Here is an 18,732-nt window from a genome sequence, read left to right as displayed (position 1 = left end):
CAGCAGGAGGACCGATAGTAACCCAGAGACAAAAGCTGAATCTACAGAATAGAGCTCAAGGTATCTGCTGGATAAGCAGTCTTTTCCCTTAAAACAATGTTTCGAATTACTTTTCTCTGAATAACTTTTTCTATTCAATTTCATCTATTTGAGGCTTTCTTCACCTTTCTTCTGGATCTTCTTTAAAGCCTTACATCTCACTCATCCTGTCTCAGAACAGTTACTCGTTTTAACAGCACAGCCTTAGTCCCCAGTTCTACAGCATGAGCCACAAAAAAACCCAAAGATGAAGAACATGAAGAGGAAAGATTCGACATCACAGGATAGCTTAAAATCTGGGTTTCCTGCATTTTAATGCAAAGTCCCATTTCAAGTCCAGAACGACCATGACAACTTTTTTTTGTATTTCAGCTTTTTCCCTTTCAGTCTGTGCTTCAACTCCAGGCTGAACTCTCCCTGTTTTCCACCCCCCAAATTACAATGAGTGCCAGACAAATGCTCTCAGTTGTATCTGTGCCTGGTTTGAGGGAAATCTGTTGAACCCCGTCAGTGATTGATGGCTGACCAGACTCGGTTAGAAATTACCACCTGAGTGGCAGTAATTCATGGCAGCTCATTAGTCATACCCGCAGCCTGGGCACTGGCAGGCAGAGGAAGTGGGCCCAATGTCCCACTCAAAGGCAGGCAGGGCACGGATCCAGCCCATAGGGACTGGGGATGGAAAAGAGGGAGAGTATGCTGCTGTCCTCCCCTTTCTCATTTTTAGTTCATTTGCCAAGAAGGATTTCCCTTACCCAAGACTGACACTTTAATGAACAATCTGTGCCAGTTCCACTAAACATCCCAGTTGCTTTTTAACCTTTAAACCAAACTGTTCTTTAATCTGTTTTCATTTCCAATTTTTTTTTTGCCATAGTTGTGCTAAATCTTTCACCAACAGGACCTTCACTCATATTACATGGAAAAACCCATTTCCCCCAAAACTATAGTATCTTTTTGACTAGAGTGAGAGAGAAACACATTATCTTCTCAGAAATTTAGTAACCCTGACCCTAGAAGTGTTACCTACTTAGTTTTGGACCTGGATATACCTCTCCCTCTAGGTGCCCCTTTCTACTTCTGCCACATGAATAATGAAAAGACAAAAGTCAATATGAGAAGCATCTGTAAATACCTCTACAAGCAGCTGACCTATATTTTTCAGAAGCATTAGTGTTTGATTGTATAGTTTTAGTATGTGTGAACTCACCAGAGGGTGGCAGAGAAAAATGTAATTACATACTGTTGTATAACTACTCTTTACCCCTAGCTTGACATAATTTATAGAAGTGAATTCGTCTGGTTTAATCACTGTAATGAAAGGAGTGGTACTGTGTTCTACACTTGTATCCTAAATTTGTAGATAAAAATAAGCAAAAGCTTTGCAGGGCCAGAGGTCACTAATTTTGATTGCTAAATACTTTTCCCCAGGTAATATAACTCTTAATTTAAGAAAATGTTTAATTAGGCATAAATAAGGAGCTACAATTTAAAAGGTAAATTCGAGAGGGTATTGCATGATGTCTTTATTAAAGGCATAGCAGAAAATAGCCACTTTTTAAAAGACAGAATCTCAAAACCTCATTTTCCCCTTTCTGTTTTCTGTTATCTCTCATTTAACAAGTGCAGTGGTTGAATGTTTCTTGTCATTGAGAATCCTTCATACAGAGGGAAGATGACATTTGAACGGACCAGTATGGAATTAGCAGTATAGAATATGATGCTGCTAGAGTTCTTCAAAATTTTAATTTTTTATATGTTTCAAGATTTATTGCTAAAATTTTTAATTTTTTTTACTATCTCTTGAATAATGGCAATGCTGTCTTACTCTGGAGAATATATTTCAGCTGTCAACACTTTGCTGCTAAAAAGAAAACAGAACACTTTCAGTTCTCAAATTTGAAGCCATTGTGATAGTGTCTAATGTTACTGCAGTCTGGAGATTTCTGTGACCAGTTACTGAGATGAATGTCATTCTATACTCTGCCATTTCTTTGGTGTCCCTGATTTATCTCTCAAAGCCTTTATGACTTTGCCTTTGGCGTTTATGTAGAGGCAGAGCAGGTCATGTGGTTATCCAGAGGAATTGGTATGATAATTTTTTTCAAGCTGAGTAGGTGGAAATAATTAATGGACTGCTTTATTGATGTACACAGATTACTGATTCTCTCTGTGGTTCCAATTTCCAGCCTCAATAAAGTAGCTTGAGATTTTATCTGAAGTACCAGTAATTACACAGGGCAAGAATAATCACTGCACAAATACAATCTTTTGTGGTGTTTTACGCCATTGCCAGGGCCAGTGCTAAGGCTTAAAAATATAAACAAAGATGTGCTGATGGATAAGTTGACACTTTTCATTTAAATTCATGAACTCTGGAGAAACTTAAATTCAGAGAATCTGTGCTCTTGGAAGTTGAGCAGACTTCAAAGAGGAATTTACAGGCTTGGTGCAGTAAAACAGAAATAACCTGACTGTCCTGCCTAGACTTCACCTTGTGTCATTGACAGGGATCATAGCAGATACCTTGGGAAAAACAAGCATCTGTAAAAATAAACACCATAAAAATTGGATCACATTTGCCACTTTTTGTTTCTCCAAGACTGGTGCAGATTTTAAGCAAGGATTTTGGCAGTTCACATCACTGTGGTATTTGTTATAAGTTAAGTTTGTGAATTCTCTGAGCCAATCAAGAATTTTCTGAGCCAATTGGTATACCAATTGAGAATTTATTGGACAAGGATAACAAGCAAGGATAACAAGCGTGCTGGCGGCCAGGAGTCTCTGCTCTCCCAGGGCCGCACTTCCCACCCCTCTGAGTTCGTCTTTTATTTGCTCTTTCTTCTGCGTACACACGCCAGCTCCGGTCTGTTGCTAGGGGTCTTTTCCTGCCTCTTGGTGGTCGTGAGTTGCTTCCCAGCCGACCTTTCTGTATTTTCCAAGCGAGCGGATTCTTATCTGGGTAGGGTTTCCTGCTGTGTTTATAGAGGGTCTGTGCTTTTCCTGTTAAACAAGGCTATTGTTTATGGTCTACATTCATGTGCTTGTGCAGTTACAAGATTTCCTGTTAAGTATACAACGTCTTGTGACATATAACATTCAGGCTCTTATAATTACATTACATATTTTGATGAACAAATACTAGTTTATAACAGTATTCATCCTAGAGTTCTGTCTGACCTGAATGAATTTGTTAATTTTATCTGTTTATACTAAAAGTCACTTTTCTGTTGCTTGATTCTGAGACAGTTTCTCAGATTCATTCCTCATAAAAGAGCTCCTGTGTGGGAACATCCCTTGACACCATTTTGTGAGTAGTAAGGAAAAGAATTCATACAGTTTTACTGACACATAATGTTTCCTGTGCTGCTCTTACAACCTGATCACCAGCTGGTCCAACACACTCAGCCAGTGTCCTTGCTTCTCATACTCTTAAAAAAGTTATTAGTGGCTTTTAAGACCCTTGGAAATTTTTCTTTGATATCTTCTTCTGATGTGTCTTATTTTAGTTTCTTATTTAACTGGTCAGAGTTTATCACCTTTTCCATTTTTCTTATTTGGACAGCATTTTTTGAAAATGCTCCCTTACTTCCAGCCACCCTATTTATTTCCTGTATTTGAAGTTTTCTGGCTTCTGTCCCCTATTTAAACAAAGGCTCAAAACAACCCAGAACACCTTAATTCTGGTGGCAATTTAAATAAGATTCTTCATTTCTATTTGGTTCTTCACTGGCTTACACAAAAATCAACTACATGAGGCTTTTCATTCCTAAAGAGGTGTGAATTCATTGTAGCGGGATATCTATTACACAATCATCAAATCACTGAGGTTGGAAAAGACCTCAGTGATTATAGAACCCTTAACCCAACACCCCAGACCCACAACTAAACCATGAGCAAACACCAAACCTACAAATTTTTTGGATGCAAAAGGTGTTGCTTCTATAGTTGCTGCTAAAGCAGAGTCCTTGCCTCCAGTCATTTCATACTGGAGACTTGTCCACAGCCCTTCCAGGACCCAGAACTTTTGAGTCCAGCATGATTTTTTATTGCAGTCAGGCAATTCAGATGTCATACACAGTACACACCTTTCCCAGTTCCTATCCTGGGAAAACTGTTGGCTCCTCTCAGCACAAATGCAAACTGTTCCCTGCAGGCTATACCATTCTGCTTATCTGCGAGTTTGCTGTCCCTATGGAAGGACATCTTTCTGGGACACCTTTCTCTCATTGCTTTCCTCTAGAGAGGGAAGGCTCATGTTTATTTCAGCAAATCCTTGGTACTCATCACCAGAATAGCTCTCAATTCTTCCATTATTTTGCTAGCTGCTTTTGTTTCACTCCTGTTTTGCATGGGTTTGATAAAAGCCATTAGAATCCCTCATCCTTTTGTGTCATGCTGATGCTGAAGCATCTTCATCTATCTCAATATAAATTATTCCCAGTAAATTGAAAAGAGAGCATTTGCAATAAGATACAGATTAAATAAAGAAGTCAGAGATTCCTGCACAGGCATAAAATGTAAGTAATCCACCTCACCATATAACACACACACACACACACACACAAAAATCTGTTGTCCATAGTGTTCCAGCATACACAGGATATAAACTGAATTTTCTGTTAGGAGAAAATTGAAGGCATTGATCAGACACAAACTTATGATCTGATATCTGTGTAATATGTTTGCAACAACTCAGCTCCCAAGCAGTGCAAGTTTAGGGGGATTTATAGAGGAAGCAGAGATGACATGATCACTATATTCAGGCTTTGGGTACAATAATCAGAAGCTGGAGCACCTTGTTAAATGATATTTAGAGCTGGTATTTGGCCTGCATGCAAACTAGAGAGTCACAGTAGCTTCTGTACAGTACAGGAATTGTCTAAGCGCTTCAGAGGTCTACACACAAAAAAGCAGCAAATTCCACACGAGTAGATTTTTATGGAAATACAATATAATTATGGGAAAGGAGATACTGTTTCATTAATGACTTAAGACCAAGTAGAACCTCGAAGCTGGAATAAAAAATGATTACTATTTTTATATGTTTTCCTACATTCATACACCTGATTTCTTCAGACTAAAGAGTTAATTCAGTACCTGTGTTTAATATAAGCCTTGGCTTCCTACATGAACATTCTTAGATTTTTCTGTTACAGTTCTGAGTACTTGTAGATCACTTTGGGCATCTAAGCAGCAGCACTAATTACTTTAATTAAATGTAATTTGACATTAATATTGCTTTAATAGCCCCATCCTCTAGTCAACTTAGGTGTGCAGTCCTAAGTCAGTCATCTTAATTAACCTTGGGCTGAAGCACAGGTAGAATCACTCAGATCCGTGGGGTGAGTGCAGCTGTGGGGAACTTTTCTCTTTGTGTGCCCAGAAATAGCAACAGGACTAGAGAGGTCCTGGAGCTCCAGTGTTGGGTGTTTAGAGAGGAACTGAAGATTTCAGCTCAGACTCACATGTCTGATGACAGCTGTGACCTTTGCAGGGCAATGCCACAACTCTGCAGCTCCCTCCCCTCAAGTTCCAGGCTGTTGTGACAGGCACAGCAGAGAATGCAGGGTTTCCTGTCAGAAACAGGAAATAACATTATAAAACAACCCCTGCTAGCAGCCCTTTTCCAGTGCAGCTTTTCTGGGTCAATCCCACTTGCATCATAAATTTTGCTATCAACTTGAATATAATGATAATAATTTTCATGCAGTATATCCTAAGAGGAGTTGCTGATTTGATTGTCTGTTTCAGGTGTTAAAAAAAAATAAGTCACTAGCAAATTTAAGGGATTAGTAGCACATAGTCACATAAAATTTGTATGCAAGGCAGCTTTAAGCTCTGCTGGCAGCACCATGTCAATTATAGCTGTTAGAGTTCACCTGTACCTGCAGCACCTGTGGCTGCACAGACACACTGGCACTAAGAATAAAAAAGTTTTAACTGAAAATTGAGTTTTCACATATTTTGTAATAAGTCTTAATATTTGTAGATGACAACACCTAAACTACTGGAGCAGGCAACAGCTGCAAAACACTTTTCATCACTCCTGCACAAACATAATAAAGTTTCGCTGTGCAAGCAGCAACCTGAGAATTCTCCAGAAAGTTTATCTAATTTTTGGAAAAAGTAACATGAAATATAGGTTAACGTAACCAAAGTTTTACACCTACATACACTCAAACTCTGAAGGCAAAAAAAACCTGAGCTGTATAAAACATAAGGAAAATATCAAGATCACTGTAATCCTAGGGCTGCATTATTCAGAAGATATTTTCCACCTTTCTCCCCTCCAAGGAATATCCTCTCAATGTGTTAAACCCAATGTAAATATGAGGTTCCAGTCCAGAAAAAATTCTTTGTTGCTCCTCCTAGAGTAGCCAAAAATTGCAATCAGGAGCAAACATTCACACTACAAAGTCCTGCATCCAACTAACAACAGCAACAAAAAAAGCTTTTTATAGCCCAAGTGTGTTGTTTTCAGCTCCACCCACCAGGCAAAGCACTTGTGTTCCTGCCCCAGGGCCCCAGTTTTCCCCAGTCTGGGTTTGGAGGCTTTGTCACACGTGGTTCACGCATCAGAGGAATGCTTTGAGGCTTAAAGGCTATTAAAGCTTTTAACAACACGTTAAAAGAAAAAAATCAAGCCAAAAACATCTTACAAGAAGATTGAAAAATTTTCAGCTGCTACACAAAACTACAGAACAACTGACAAGGTCAAAGTTGCAGACACAAATCTAAATATGTCCTTTGTCTATCTTGTAATTACACTCCACTCATTTACTGAAAGGTTTTCAGTAGCCAAAGAGGGGTCCAGGTTGATCTTGTCTGTAAATTGCAGATGAGGTGCAATGTGACCCTCACCTGCAGTTCTCTGATATGCAGCAGTATGTAGTTACATCACATTTTTTTCCAGTTAGAAAATGCAGGAGGTAACTCAGTTTATCCACAGTTAGTGTTTCCTCCTTGTTCCAAGCCATTGCATGCCGAGGGAAGGAACTTATCCTTTCTCACTACCAGAGTGTGACTTCTCCAACAAGATTTTTTTTTAATATCAAAACTATATCTAAAGAAAGATTTGGGTGAGCAGAACAGAAATAGATAGAACCTCAAGAAGCAGTCTGTTCTCCAGTATCAGCGTGTGTTTCTCTTACAACATTTCTGTGGGTTTTAATTAATTTTCTAAATAGTTTAAGTATTTTTTTTAAAGTTCAGTAGAATGGAAGCGTTTCAGTCCAAGGACACATGGAATATATGCAAAGTTAGCATAAGGACTAGTGACTCGCCTTCCTATTGCTCAGTAAATATTCTGTAATAGCAAAAGAGCTGTTTATTATTGAACCTGGGATTATATCAAAGAGGAAAAGAACTAATCCACCTTCTTTCCTGATACAAAATTATATGAAATCATATATTTTGGTCTTGTTGTATGAAGTTTTAAATTTCAGATGCAAGATGAATTTGCCTGTTTTCAGTTTCTAAGTATGTGTACAGACAATTGGGCAAGATTAATTACCTGGCCATCTGCCTGGCATGTACTGCCACAGTCTTTCCAGACTTCCATTAAACTTACATTTTCTTATATTTTGCAGTACCCTCCTTTTGGGGTTTGGTGAACTCAGCTTGGAATCTTTGCTCTGTTGGGAAAAGACAGTCACCTGTCAATATTGAAACCAGCCATATGATTTTTGATCCCTTCCTAACTCCTCTTCGCCTAAACACAGGGGGAAGAAAGGTAGGTGGTCTCTTTTCTGGTGTATAAAATAAATGGAGTTAGTAGATTTAAAAAAAACCAAATTGCTACATTTTATTTTTCTAAAGCATTTACTTTTATCTGTCAGCTCTGAGGCAGAATAACAGTGTAGCATGTTTTAAAGATTGTCCTCAAATCACTGAACTAATCAATTCTGTTTATCCAGCTAAAGGATTGATATTTCAATTCTGAAATTATTTTATACATAAAACATCTTGAACCTTTTAGCAGTCTTGACAATACTCATTAATTTATAATGGTTTTGTGTTGCTTTTCTTATGTTGGGGTGCCTAAAAGGGTATTTTAAAGTATTTATTGCTTGTTCAATGCAGGCAGTTGTAACACAGGTTGGGTAAGACCATGCAGGTGAAAGAAAAGGCACTGTGAATTACAATATCAGAGCAAGTAGAGACTCCAACAAAAGGTTATTTGAAAATTATTTATCTTCCCTTGTTGTCATGACAAATGAGATGTCCACTGGAAACAGTGTGACATTCTAGGAATTTGCTCTGTACTTCCCATGGAGGTCCTGGTGGCGCATGTACAAATACATCAGAATTTATCTGGGCTTTATCACAGAAATGCTGAAATGGTGATGTTGTTACTACTGGAAGACAGTAAAGCTTCCAACTCTGGCCCAAATTTCAGAATAATAATAACATTTTGCTTTTTAAATGGAAATGTGCAGAGGTTTTTTGTTTTGATTAAAAAACCCCCAAAAACTAAAAAACCAAAACTCAGAGTTTTGATGACTCTACTATGTACGCAAAGGCTTACACATTTCATATAATTTATAAATTACAGAATGACAAAACATTAAATTCAAGGACATGGAAGTTGTCAGTGAGTCAAATGCAGGAGGTTCAGAATATTCAATGTCTTCAGCAGTTCTAAGAAGTCAGCTAGGTTTTTGTACCAGCTTGCAGTGAAGCAAATGTGTGATGATTGATAAAATTTGGAGGCACTGACAGACTGGGAGATGCTGTATCAGTGATGAGGTTTTTACTGATAAAAATGAAAGCAGGCTTCTGGTACTAAAGTGATTTCATCATTTATTATAAGAAAAAGAAAGGCCTAAAGCAAGGGGGCCCGGGCCGAGCAGGAGCGTTCCCATCAAGGATGCTGCAGCGCCGGTGCTGGGGCTGCTCAGCAGCGATGTCCCGGATGTCCCAGATGAAGTGGCAAGGATTCAGTGGGTCAGAAGCCCCTTTTTATCCTGTTTTTTGTCCCTTTGGATTGGTTTCTTTTTGGATCCTTCATTTGCATGAAGGTTTAAGGTGCTTGATTGGCCCATTACAGTTCTGTCCAGGCTGGCTTGTTTTGGTGTGTTATGGTATGTTGAGTACCGTATTTCTTGTAACTATCCTTTTAACCCCTTTTACAATATAATAACCAAACTAACAGTACATGCTTAATGATCTATCAACTATTTTACAACAATTTCTAACCTATTTTTAACACCTGCCATGCTCACAAATACTGCCGCTGATGACCTTCTATCATGTTACAAGAACAGGATTTGTTCTTGTTGTGATTTGTCTTGAGAGACTTTCAAAATAGTTAAATCAAAATTCTCCTCTGAGAAAAAGATTGCAATTTTGATACCTTATAAAAAATTCTTTGTTCATTCTTTGCTTCACTGAGGATTTGATTTGGCAGGTAGTGTATTTGTGTTCACTTCCTCAGTAATGTTTTTTGTATGTTAAAAATAGAGGTGTGTTTCATATAGGCTGAAGCACTTCAGCTCTCAGCGCTCAGAACCAATTGCTGTGGCAGCCAGGGAATTTCTTGGAGAAGATTTAACCGTGATTATGCTGTATATGAAAGGGTTTTATGGAACTGATCCTAAGAAAAATAATGAATAAATAAAAAAGGGATTTGATGTGGTTTCAAATCAAAGTTATAATAAGCTAGCTTACATGCACAGTGAACAAAAGAGACAGCTACTTGCACACAGTCACAATAATAAACCTCTTTTGGAAAAGGGGCTGGGAGGAGATTCAAGCTCTAAGAGAGAGCAAGATGGAAGGAAATACTCAGTTCAATTGTTCTTGGAACAGTAATTACAAATTCCTAACAATTTTTTTTGCTATTAATTTAGAAGTTCCATTTTATCAGGTTTAAAAAATATTTATTTAATTTTGAAAGCAACATAACTACTTTGTGTGCTTCACTTTGGAAATTAGCTTATGAGGAACAGAAGTGACTCACCCACAGGAACAGAATCCAAGACCAATCTATGATCACTGACTTAATATCTCCTCTTACTCCTTTCACTCCTTGCCACTCCTTTCCCCGTGACTTTATTTTTAGTGGGGAGCGTTGGTTAATTTCTGTAAACCAGTTACCTATTTAGTTCTCCCTTCTCACCTTGGCAGACCAAAACTGTTCTATTCCACTACAGAATTTGTGTCTAAAATTTCCATTTAAGCACATCCCTTTCTAGTTCCTGTAGATTATTTTATTTCAGTGTTTGCAGTGAAAGCCTTTTAGTAAACCAGACTGAGACTTTCCTACTATTTTTTAGACTGCTTGGAAATAAAGCAATATTTTTCTTTCTCCTTAAGAGAAGAAATTATCTGATATAGGATATATCCTATAGGATATATCCTATATATAGGAGGGTATAAAGGACAACATCACTGTTTTCCTACAGGGGGAGAAAAGCCCAGTCTGTGGCCATCACACAGCAGGCAACTTAATAGTTATTTCTGGTCTGAGGCTGAGAAAATTCTTCCCATTCCATTCAGGAGTGTTATAAATGATCAATCAAAAAGCCAAATTATCAAAAATGCGAAAAGATTTTATTTATCTTTTTCCACGACCAAAATATGGTCCTCAAAACCACCACAGCCAGAGGCAGCGTCAAGCCCGGGATCAGCGCTGGGTGAACCTGGATCCGACCTCTATCGCATCGGATCCCCCTCTGTTCACACATGCTGTTTCTAGCGAGGCTATTTTATACAGTTTTTTATGCCTGAGGCAGAGGTGCCCCGCTTTCCTTTGTAACCCCACATATGCATGAGAGTTGCTTTCACTGTGCAGGGCTGGACAGTTGCTGTTTCCTGAGTAGTGGCAGGCGCTGTTCATGTCAGGGGAAGTTAAGATGTATCTTTCCAGCGACTTCTGTTATCTCGATTGGTGGTATCAGTCGAGCAAAACGATCATCGATCATGGCCCTGGCCACATCTATTCATAGGTAAACGGGGTATTGTTCTCTTGCTCCCTTCAGGAATTTCAACATTCCAAAGTAGACATCTGTCCCTGAGCTGCTTGTGGTCAGAGACTCGTTTGGATTTCAAATCTTTATAAAATACATTCTTTTATAGCATGAATTATTTCTAACATATATTACAGGAGTAAAGGGATGGCAGCACTATTTGCCAAATATTTATACCTCTTTGATCCACTTTTTTGCAATAAGGTTGCAGTGACCCGTGATGTATTACTTTTTGTGCTGTCCAACGATTTCAGGGCAGTATCAGGTCACACATTTACAATTCAAGCATCATCAGATGTTATTCTGAGTTGTGCTCTTATTCTGTATGTGTGATTCTCCATTTCCTGAGAAAGTGGCTTAGCAGGTCCTGAAGCCTTGAGTGTCATTGACACAGATAGTTGGATTTCAAGATCCAGAACCTCAGCACAAGATATTTAGTGAGTTTACGTGAAGAAGAAGAAGAAATGCTGCTTTTGAGGAAACTCCCCAGGTTCCAGTTCTCTCTCAGGCCCAGCTTTGTCTCTTATTTATCCATTTTAATGAATTTAGCAAGCAGTCCATTTCAGATAAACAGCCCTTTCTGATAAACAATGCCAATCCTTATTCATTTGCAAATCATTCCTCCATGTCACAAAGAATGGCACCCTTTTACTTTCTCTGCTCTTTTTGCCTTGGATTCACTTGAGCACCAAAGCAATCAGCACAATAGAATATCTTATATTTAGGCAGGAAGCACCTTGGGTTTCAATCTCCAAAGCAGGGATTTCCAGCCTGTCATGGGTGATTGTGGTGGATGAAAAAACCACTCCGCACTGACCTGGTCCTTTGCTGGGACTCCTTCCTCAATTCACCTCTGCAAGAGCTCTGCCTTTGGTCCCCCAATTTTTGTCCCTTGCGTTTCTGTAGCCCATCTGACTTTGGTCTCCTGGTTCTCTGTGGACTTAATTTCAAAAGCCCCATTTCTAGAATTCTTTAAGACTCAGTACAGTTCTTGGCCATATTTTTTTTCTTTTTTCTCGTAAAAACATGTTAAGCAGCAGCATTTGCTTTAGATAGCAAGTGCATCCCTGCCAAGTAATTAAACCTTGCCACATCAGTGCCCTTATGTCTTATGAATCATTTTAGGTCACACTCAAGGACTGAAATTGTTGCCTAAAGCAGGTAAAGTTCTGTTTAAAACCACTTTATTTTTAAGGCAAGCCAGGACATTATACCTGATGTTGATCCCTGGGGAAATAAAAGGAATTGATGTCTGCTGGCCAAGGACTGTTATTCTGTAGCTCAGTGTGCATAAATGAAAGTTAATCAGCAAGATCCACATATCTGCCTGCTCATATGGGGCATTAATGAATACAATAATGTATTTAAATTAATATCCATATAAATAATTGGTTCATTCTATGCATTACAAGATGATGGCTACATTCAACAGCTTCTAAACTAAAACAGGGTAGGAGAAAAGAGATTTATGGATTGAAATCAGTTAAATGGTTTCTCTGCCAGTTAGTTCTGATTCCATGCTGTTCAATCAATTCACAGTATTACTAGCATTTTTCTCAAGAGTGCAATATATGACAACTGCCAAGATTTACTTTGGTGATTACTAAAAGGACAGATACTGGTATGCACCATATTTCAGCACTGCAGGAATATAAAAAATTAAATGTTATAAATGGTCCAGGAGGAATGGATAGCAATAAGACATCAATGTCATCTGTAAACTGACTTGTGATATACTTTTAGAGGTCTTAATAATGATTTTTGATGTAGAGTAGCTTTGGAAAGTCAAAAGTCTGACGCAAGCATCAAAAAATTTAATGAATAAAAAACAAAGCATAGTATTGCCGCTTAAATCGTTGTTTACCATTTCTAATTCTTCTACAGTTCTGTGTGTTCTGCGTGTTAGTGAGTGAACTTGCAGTGGAACCAGCAGGTTAAAGTAACTTGTTTATTCACCCTTAATATGGAATTTAAAACAGGAAAAAAATGCTGGTTTTTTTCAGATGTAGACTGCAGACTTTGCTGTTAGTAGATCGTGCACAGGGGAAAACAAGTTCAGGATCTGCACCTTACTCTATAGCAGGACCTTTCTTTCCTTACTGCTTCAGTTGTCCGTGAGATTACATCAGTTTGGAATATGTGAAGTCTCAGATGGGTATCTTGGTGTGTTCTCAGTTTCTGGTTGTTTCTGACACAGATCACCCATGGAATGAGTCCTGAACAGGCACAAGAATATACTTCTGTAGCTTCTTCATTGCTCTGCTTGACATCTAATCTTGTCTGGTGCCATAAAACAAGCTCACTTGTCTGCCATGGGAAGTTTCCTGGGAGATCTTAGACCTGGAGAATGATTCACTCCATGAACAGCATTGTACTCTGATGTTGAGCTTGGGATATGATCTCAGTTTGGCAGGAGGACCTTTCAAATCATGTTGCTGTCTCTCAGCTGTAGTTATGCAGTGATTCAAAGCAGACCATGGTGTCCTTGCAAAGGTGGGTGTGCTGTCCCTGGAAATGCACTCACTGGATGTCATCAGAAACATCAACAAGATCTGCTTTTCTGGACATTGGGCAGCAGATCCATTAGAAGGTTAAAGATGTTTTTGAAGCTGGGCTAACAGATCCCAACAAAAGGCCTTGCCCATCCTTTCTCCCTCCTCATGTTTATTTAAATAAGTTGCTTTCCAGTTTTCAGTTCCTAATGATGAGACTTAAAAAGAAAAAAGACTGGAGCAGCAGCTGGCCTCCAGCTACAGTTTGATATATTCAAAAGAATTTTCAAATTTGCCCACTTGGTTCTTAATGCCCCTTACCTATTTTCTAGTAGACCCTATGCGCTGCATTGATAGTATCTTATTTGGATTTATTTCATCCTGCACTTAGGTCTATTTATAAACCTAGATATTTATTTCAAGCCTTGCAGAAGTAGAAGTAACATATATCTTGTCTGTGTACATGATTCTCTACTTGGGGTTATAGTCATCGGTATGAAAAAGGCTGAAGATTTTTTTTCTCTCACACTGATCCTGCTGTTATACTAAAAGTGTGCAGGTCTCCTCACACCATATGCTTTAAATGAAATATAATTTTGTATTTTAGCACTGTTAAAACACATTTCCTGGACTCAAAAATGATGATTCTTTGCTTTTTTTTTCTTGTTACAAACATTAATAAATGTATGACATATTGAAATGCAATAATATATAATAATATGTTATTTAAAGTGTGTATTTTTGACACAACATCAATGAAATATTGTTAACTGAGAGCCCACTCTAATGGATGGGGATGTTCCATGTCATTTTGTACAGAGAATTTGAATCATATTACTGTTATAAATGATCAAATCGAGAGCCAAATTTATAAGAAAATTTAGCAATGATTTATTGAATTGTCAGCGAAACAGAATTTCGATCGGCAAAAAAGCCACCACAGCCAAGGCAGCGCCGAGCCCGGGATCAACGCTGGGTGAATACACGGACCTGACCCCGAATGTCAGTCTCCCCTGTTCACACATGCCACTTTGCCCAGCACGTTTTTATACAGTTTATTCCGCCTGAGGCAGAGATGACCGAATGTTCCTTTGTGTCCCTTCACATGCAGAACCGGGGCTATACATGTGCAGAGTTAGACAAAAGTCCAGTCCAGATGTCTAGATGTTGTCAGAGCACTCCAGAGAAGTCGGCATTCACATGTAACAGGGTGGCGTCCCCCGGTGATCATCGTAGTAGATGCAATCTTTGAGGAGCGAAATCACTCTTGAGTGGTCCTGGCATTCCAGGGAAGTCAGTGATCATCGCTTAGGAAGGTTCCATTCTTATGTTAAAAGACCTGATATTATCTTAACGTGGTCCGGGAACTGGTTGAATAAGACTCTGCTCCCAGCTGGGGTAGTCAAAAGACATAGCTTGGATCTTATAATATTTTATACATTAATAGCATGAATTATCTCTACCATATGCTGTATTACCAAGGTCAGGATATCTGGGGAAGGCACAGGCATATCCAAGGTTATTGTTCAGCGGCCACCAGTTCATGAGGCAAAAGCCTTGCCATGCTAAACAGAATTAATAAGAATTCACATCACTCTCCTCCTGGTAAATCCTAACCTCAGCATTTACAAGTCTGTGTTTGGAGTTTAATGGCAAAAGCCTGCAATTTCTGTATATCAGAGATTACTTTTTCTTCTCAGAAAGCAAATGTTAGTTATCTGTTATGGTCAGTCCATCCTTTAGGATGGTGACATTCAACATTTAAGCAGCTACATTGCTACTGTGGCTACTAGTGGCTGCCATTCCCTGTGGCTGAAACGGCTCTGGAATTCTGAAAGTGTGAATTAGGACATGAGTGGGAACTTCGTAATGTGTGTAAGGTGTCTGCTGCCCATCTGGGAAGGTGCCACACTTTGGCTGAGGCTGTTTGCGGCAGCAAGGTGCTGATCTGGCTTTCCAAAGAGCTCTGCTGGTGGCAGCTGTGAAGTGGGAGCTGTCAAGGCCTCAGCTCCTGACAAATTGAACCTAGCCATTAAGGAAGTGAGGGGAAATGTTCTTTTTTTTAAAAAATTTTTTCCTCACTTTCATCCAAAATGGTTAAATCAAGAAATCACCAGATATTCAGCAGATATTTCTGCCTTGCAGCTGGAGTGGGTACTGTGTTAAAGACACATGTCAGTTCTGCTGTGAGATAAATTACACTGTTGCCATTCCCAATTCTGAGCAGCATCTGATGCTGGAGAGAAGTGCAAGTTCAATGTTTTTCATCCCAGAAGTGTTAATGTGTGGTGGTTGAAAACTGAAGCAGGCACAGTTTGCTTATAGATGGAAGAATTAAACAACGTATTTTAGGATTAGATACTAGAAAGGAGCTTAAGGGGGAAAACTGAAAAATTGTCATCAGTGAACTGTGTAATAATCAAAAACAAATCTGTGGATCGGCATGGGATCTAGAGGGTGGAGGAGTGGGAACATTTAAGCTGTGTGTCATCCAGCAGGCTGAGGGAAAACATCAGTAGATGATTCTGTAGCAGAGGAGGAAAATGTACATAAATTTGGGGTATAAAGCTGTTCTTACTATAAAGGACAGTGTGTATTACAGGGGCTTATAGGCCTTATAAGAAAACTGGAAAGATTAAATAATCCTTTTGCATGTTCCCTTTTTTATTTGGTATATGTTGTTCCTGTACAGAAAGTGACAGACACTCAGAGCTCATAGTGGTGCTGTTGGTGTGTGGTAGCTGTGTCACTTAGTAAGTGTTTGAATCAGTAATTCTTTGTGTTATGTAATTTCCAACAGAATCAATTAGAACTGAGCATTTTACCTCCAGCAAGGTATTTTTTTCAAGTCCTTGCTTGTATCCAGAACAACAACCAGACACAAACTACCAAGGTAGGTCTGACAATGGACATTTTATCTTTTAAGCTGGGAAAATAAGATAATAAAGTTTAACTTGACTGCCAAAAATCATTGTGCAGTTTGAACTGGAAAATGTGAAGAAGATGATGAAAATAAGCATTTTCTCTTGTAAGCTTGCATAGAAGAAGAGAGTGTACGCCATTCTTATTCATTGTAACAACTCAGTGCCACCTGTGTCAGGCAGGCTCTTCAGCAGGAGAGAATATTTTACAGAGCACAGTAATATGTCATGCTGACACAGAGATACATGTGGGATATACACTGGGATGAGGAGGAAGGGGAAGGAGAAGAGTGGACAAGGGCTAATAAGAACTAATTGTGTATTTTTTCTCTCTGAAGATGTTTAAAAAGAAATTATTAAAAAGAAAAAAGGAACAGCTTTAGCCTTTACTCCTTTATCCTTTCTTCTGTGTCCCAGCCAGCAGCTGGAGGCAACATATCAACGCAGTAATTGGCTAGTGATGGTATTAAACCTGTGCACTCACATTTCTGTAGTCCCCTTTTTCCTGCCACTCTGCGAAGAGTACAGAGAAACCTGTCACATATATGACTTTAAATCACAGCATCTTCCAGGGCTATGCCAATGGCAGCACAGCTGTGCTGAGGTGGCACTTAGAAGGTCCTTTGAAGTTCCTTTGCCTTCACTAAATGTTTAGCTTTATCTGTGTATTTCTTCTAGTCCTGTGTCACATAGGACTAGTTAAGACCTCTACCAAAAACAGTGTTCAAACGTACTGAGCAAAGAAGCCTTTGAGGGGAAAAAAAAGGATTAAAACATGAATTATTTTAAATCATACAGATGTACTTACGATATTGTCACAGCCCTTTGAAATAACTTTATTTGTGTGTTTACTTTGGTTAAGCATATTATTTATGTGATGGACATTAATTGCTACTTTTGAGTGACTAAAATGATCAGATATACATTTGTGATCTCTTCTTTCAGTATGGTACTAAAAAACCACAGAGCTGCTGTGGTTTTTGTAGCACGAAGATGGATTGGGATGTAAATCACTGTTGGACAGATATGGGGCTATTTACTGGGTATTGCTCAATTAAAAGCACCAAAACACTGTTAAAGAGCCCTCCTGGTTTGATGTTGCCCAGGGACATGTTGAACGCTGGAGACAGAAATTCTGCCCTCAGAACCTCCCTGCCAAGATAGATTTGGCATGGACAGAAGGCAGTGATATTGGAGATCCTTGGATTCATCAGCCACAACAGGGAATCCATGCCCCTAAATCTCAACTCCGGGCTTAAAACTTTGGCACTTTGTCTTGTCTTATTAGAAACCTTCTCAGTAAAAGTAACCCACAGGCTACCCACGACCAGATGGATGTTTCATCCAGATTTTTCACAGCTTACACCACATTTCTTTTATAGATGTATATTTACAGAAGAATATTGTTTGGAAGCACAGGGATGTATGCCAGTTTTTGACAGAATATTCCTCTTATCATGCAAAGTTTTGTGCCATCTACTTACCCATTTGTCTCAACCTAACCTCCCAAGTCTTTGAACAAGCATCATGTGATTCATGTGATTTTTTTATCTTGTTTGATTTTTTGAGAGGCCTTTTTGTGACGAGTTGTCTGTTAACACAAAGTGTTCCATAAGCAGAAGAAATAATGTAGCATGGTTTTCTACAGAATCTCATTTTAGCTTCTTTCATTTTAGCCTCTGTCTCTCATTATCAGTTCTCCAGTACTCCACAATCCCTTCATTAAAAGACAAAGGCAGAAGATGCTGTGGCTATTTCCAAGTTCTTTGTGCCAGTGGATGCTCCTGCTGACTGCCCAGTTGACTGCTGCCGACAGGAGCTCTATACTAATCTGTATTATGGAGTTTTACTTGCCTGGTCCTCAGCACAAAGTTGGTTTGCTTTTTTCTTCAGCCAATTTTCACAAAATACTGAGATTTCTTCTTTGTCAAAGCTGGATAAAACTGGCCAGGAGATAAAGGAGTGAGTGTGGGGAAAAAGGAAACTCTTCTCAAAACAGTTGCTATTATAGTGAATTTGCTATTATAGTGAATTATTTGCAGTATATTTAATCAGAGGCACTTACTAAAAGCAGTGTCTGTGAAGACAGGAGCTAAGGAGCTAAGTGATAAACAGGGAATTTCATAGGTAGATGTATATTAAAGGAAGAAATTGCATATCCTGCAGATTGCCACCTATCACATCACTGTTTGGCTGCTGTTTTCTCAAGCAGAAATGCATAATTTTCAATATCTTTCAGGGAGCACTGAGGACTCATGTCACAGACATTTCTTTCATGAAAAATCCTCTCTTAGGATTTTCCTGCTG

The 18,732-nt window shown here is 38.9% G+C and overlaps 1 protein-coding gene across 2 annotated transcripts in view; it reads left to right on the top strand.

The window, feature by feature from the left end:
- Positions 1 to 18,732, top strand: part of CA10 (carbonic anhydrase 10) — a 212,249-nt gene that overhangs the window by 77,167 nt on the left and 116,350 nt on the right. For both annotated transcript variants that reach the window (XM_005425725.2, XM_031060897.1), the window contains exon 3: positions 7,632 to 7,774. In XM_005425725.2, the coding sequence (XP_005425782.1) occupies positions 7,632 to 7,774 (143 nt within the window). The remainder of the gene's footprint in view (positions 1 to 7,631; positions 7,775 to 18,732) is intronic.

This window comes from Geospiza fortis, unplaced genomic scaffold (genome assembly GCF_000277835.1).
Source record: "Geospiza fortis unplaced genomic scaffold, GeoFor_1.0 scaffold221, whole genome shotgun sequence".
Lineage (NCBI taxonomy): Eukaryota > Metazoa > Chordata > Aves > Passeriformes > Thraupidae > Geospiza > Geospiza fortis.
This window is presented reverse-complemented; position numbering and strand designations above follow the sequence as displayed.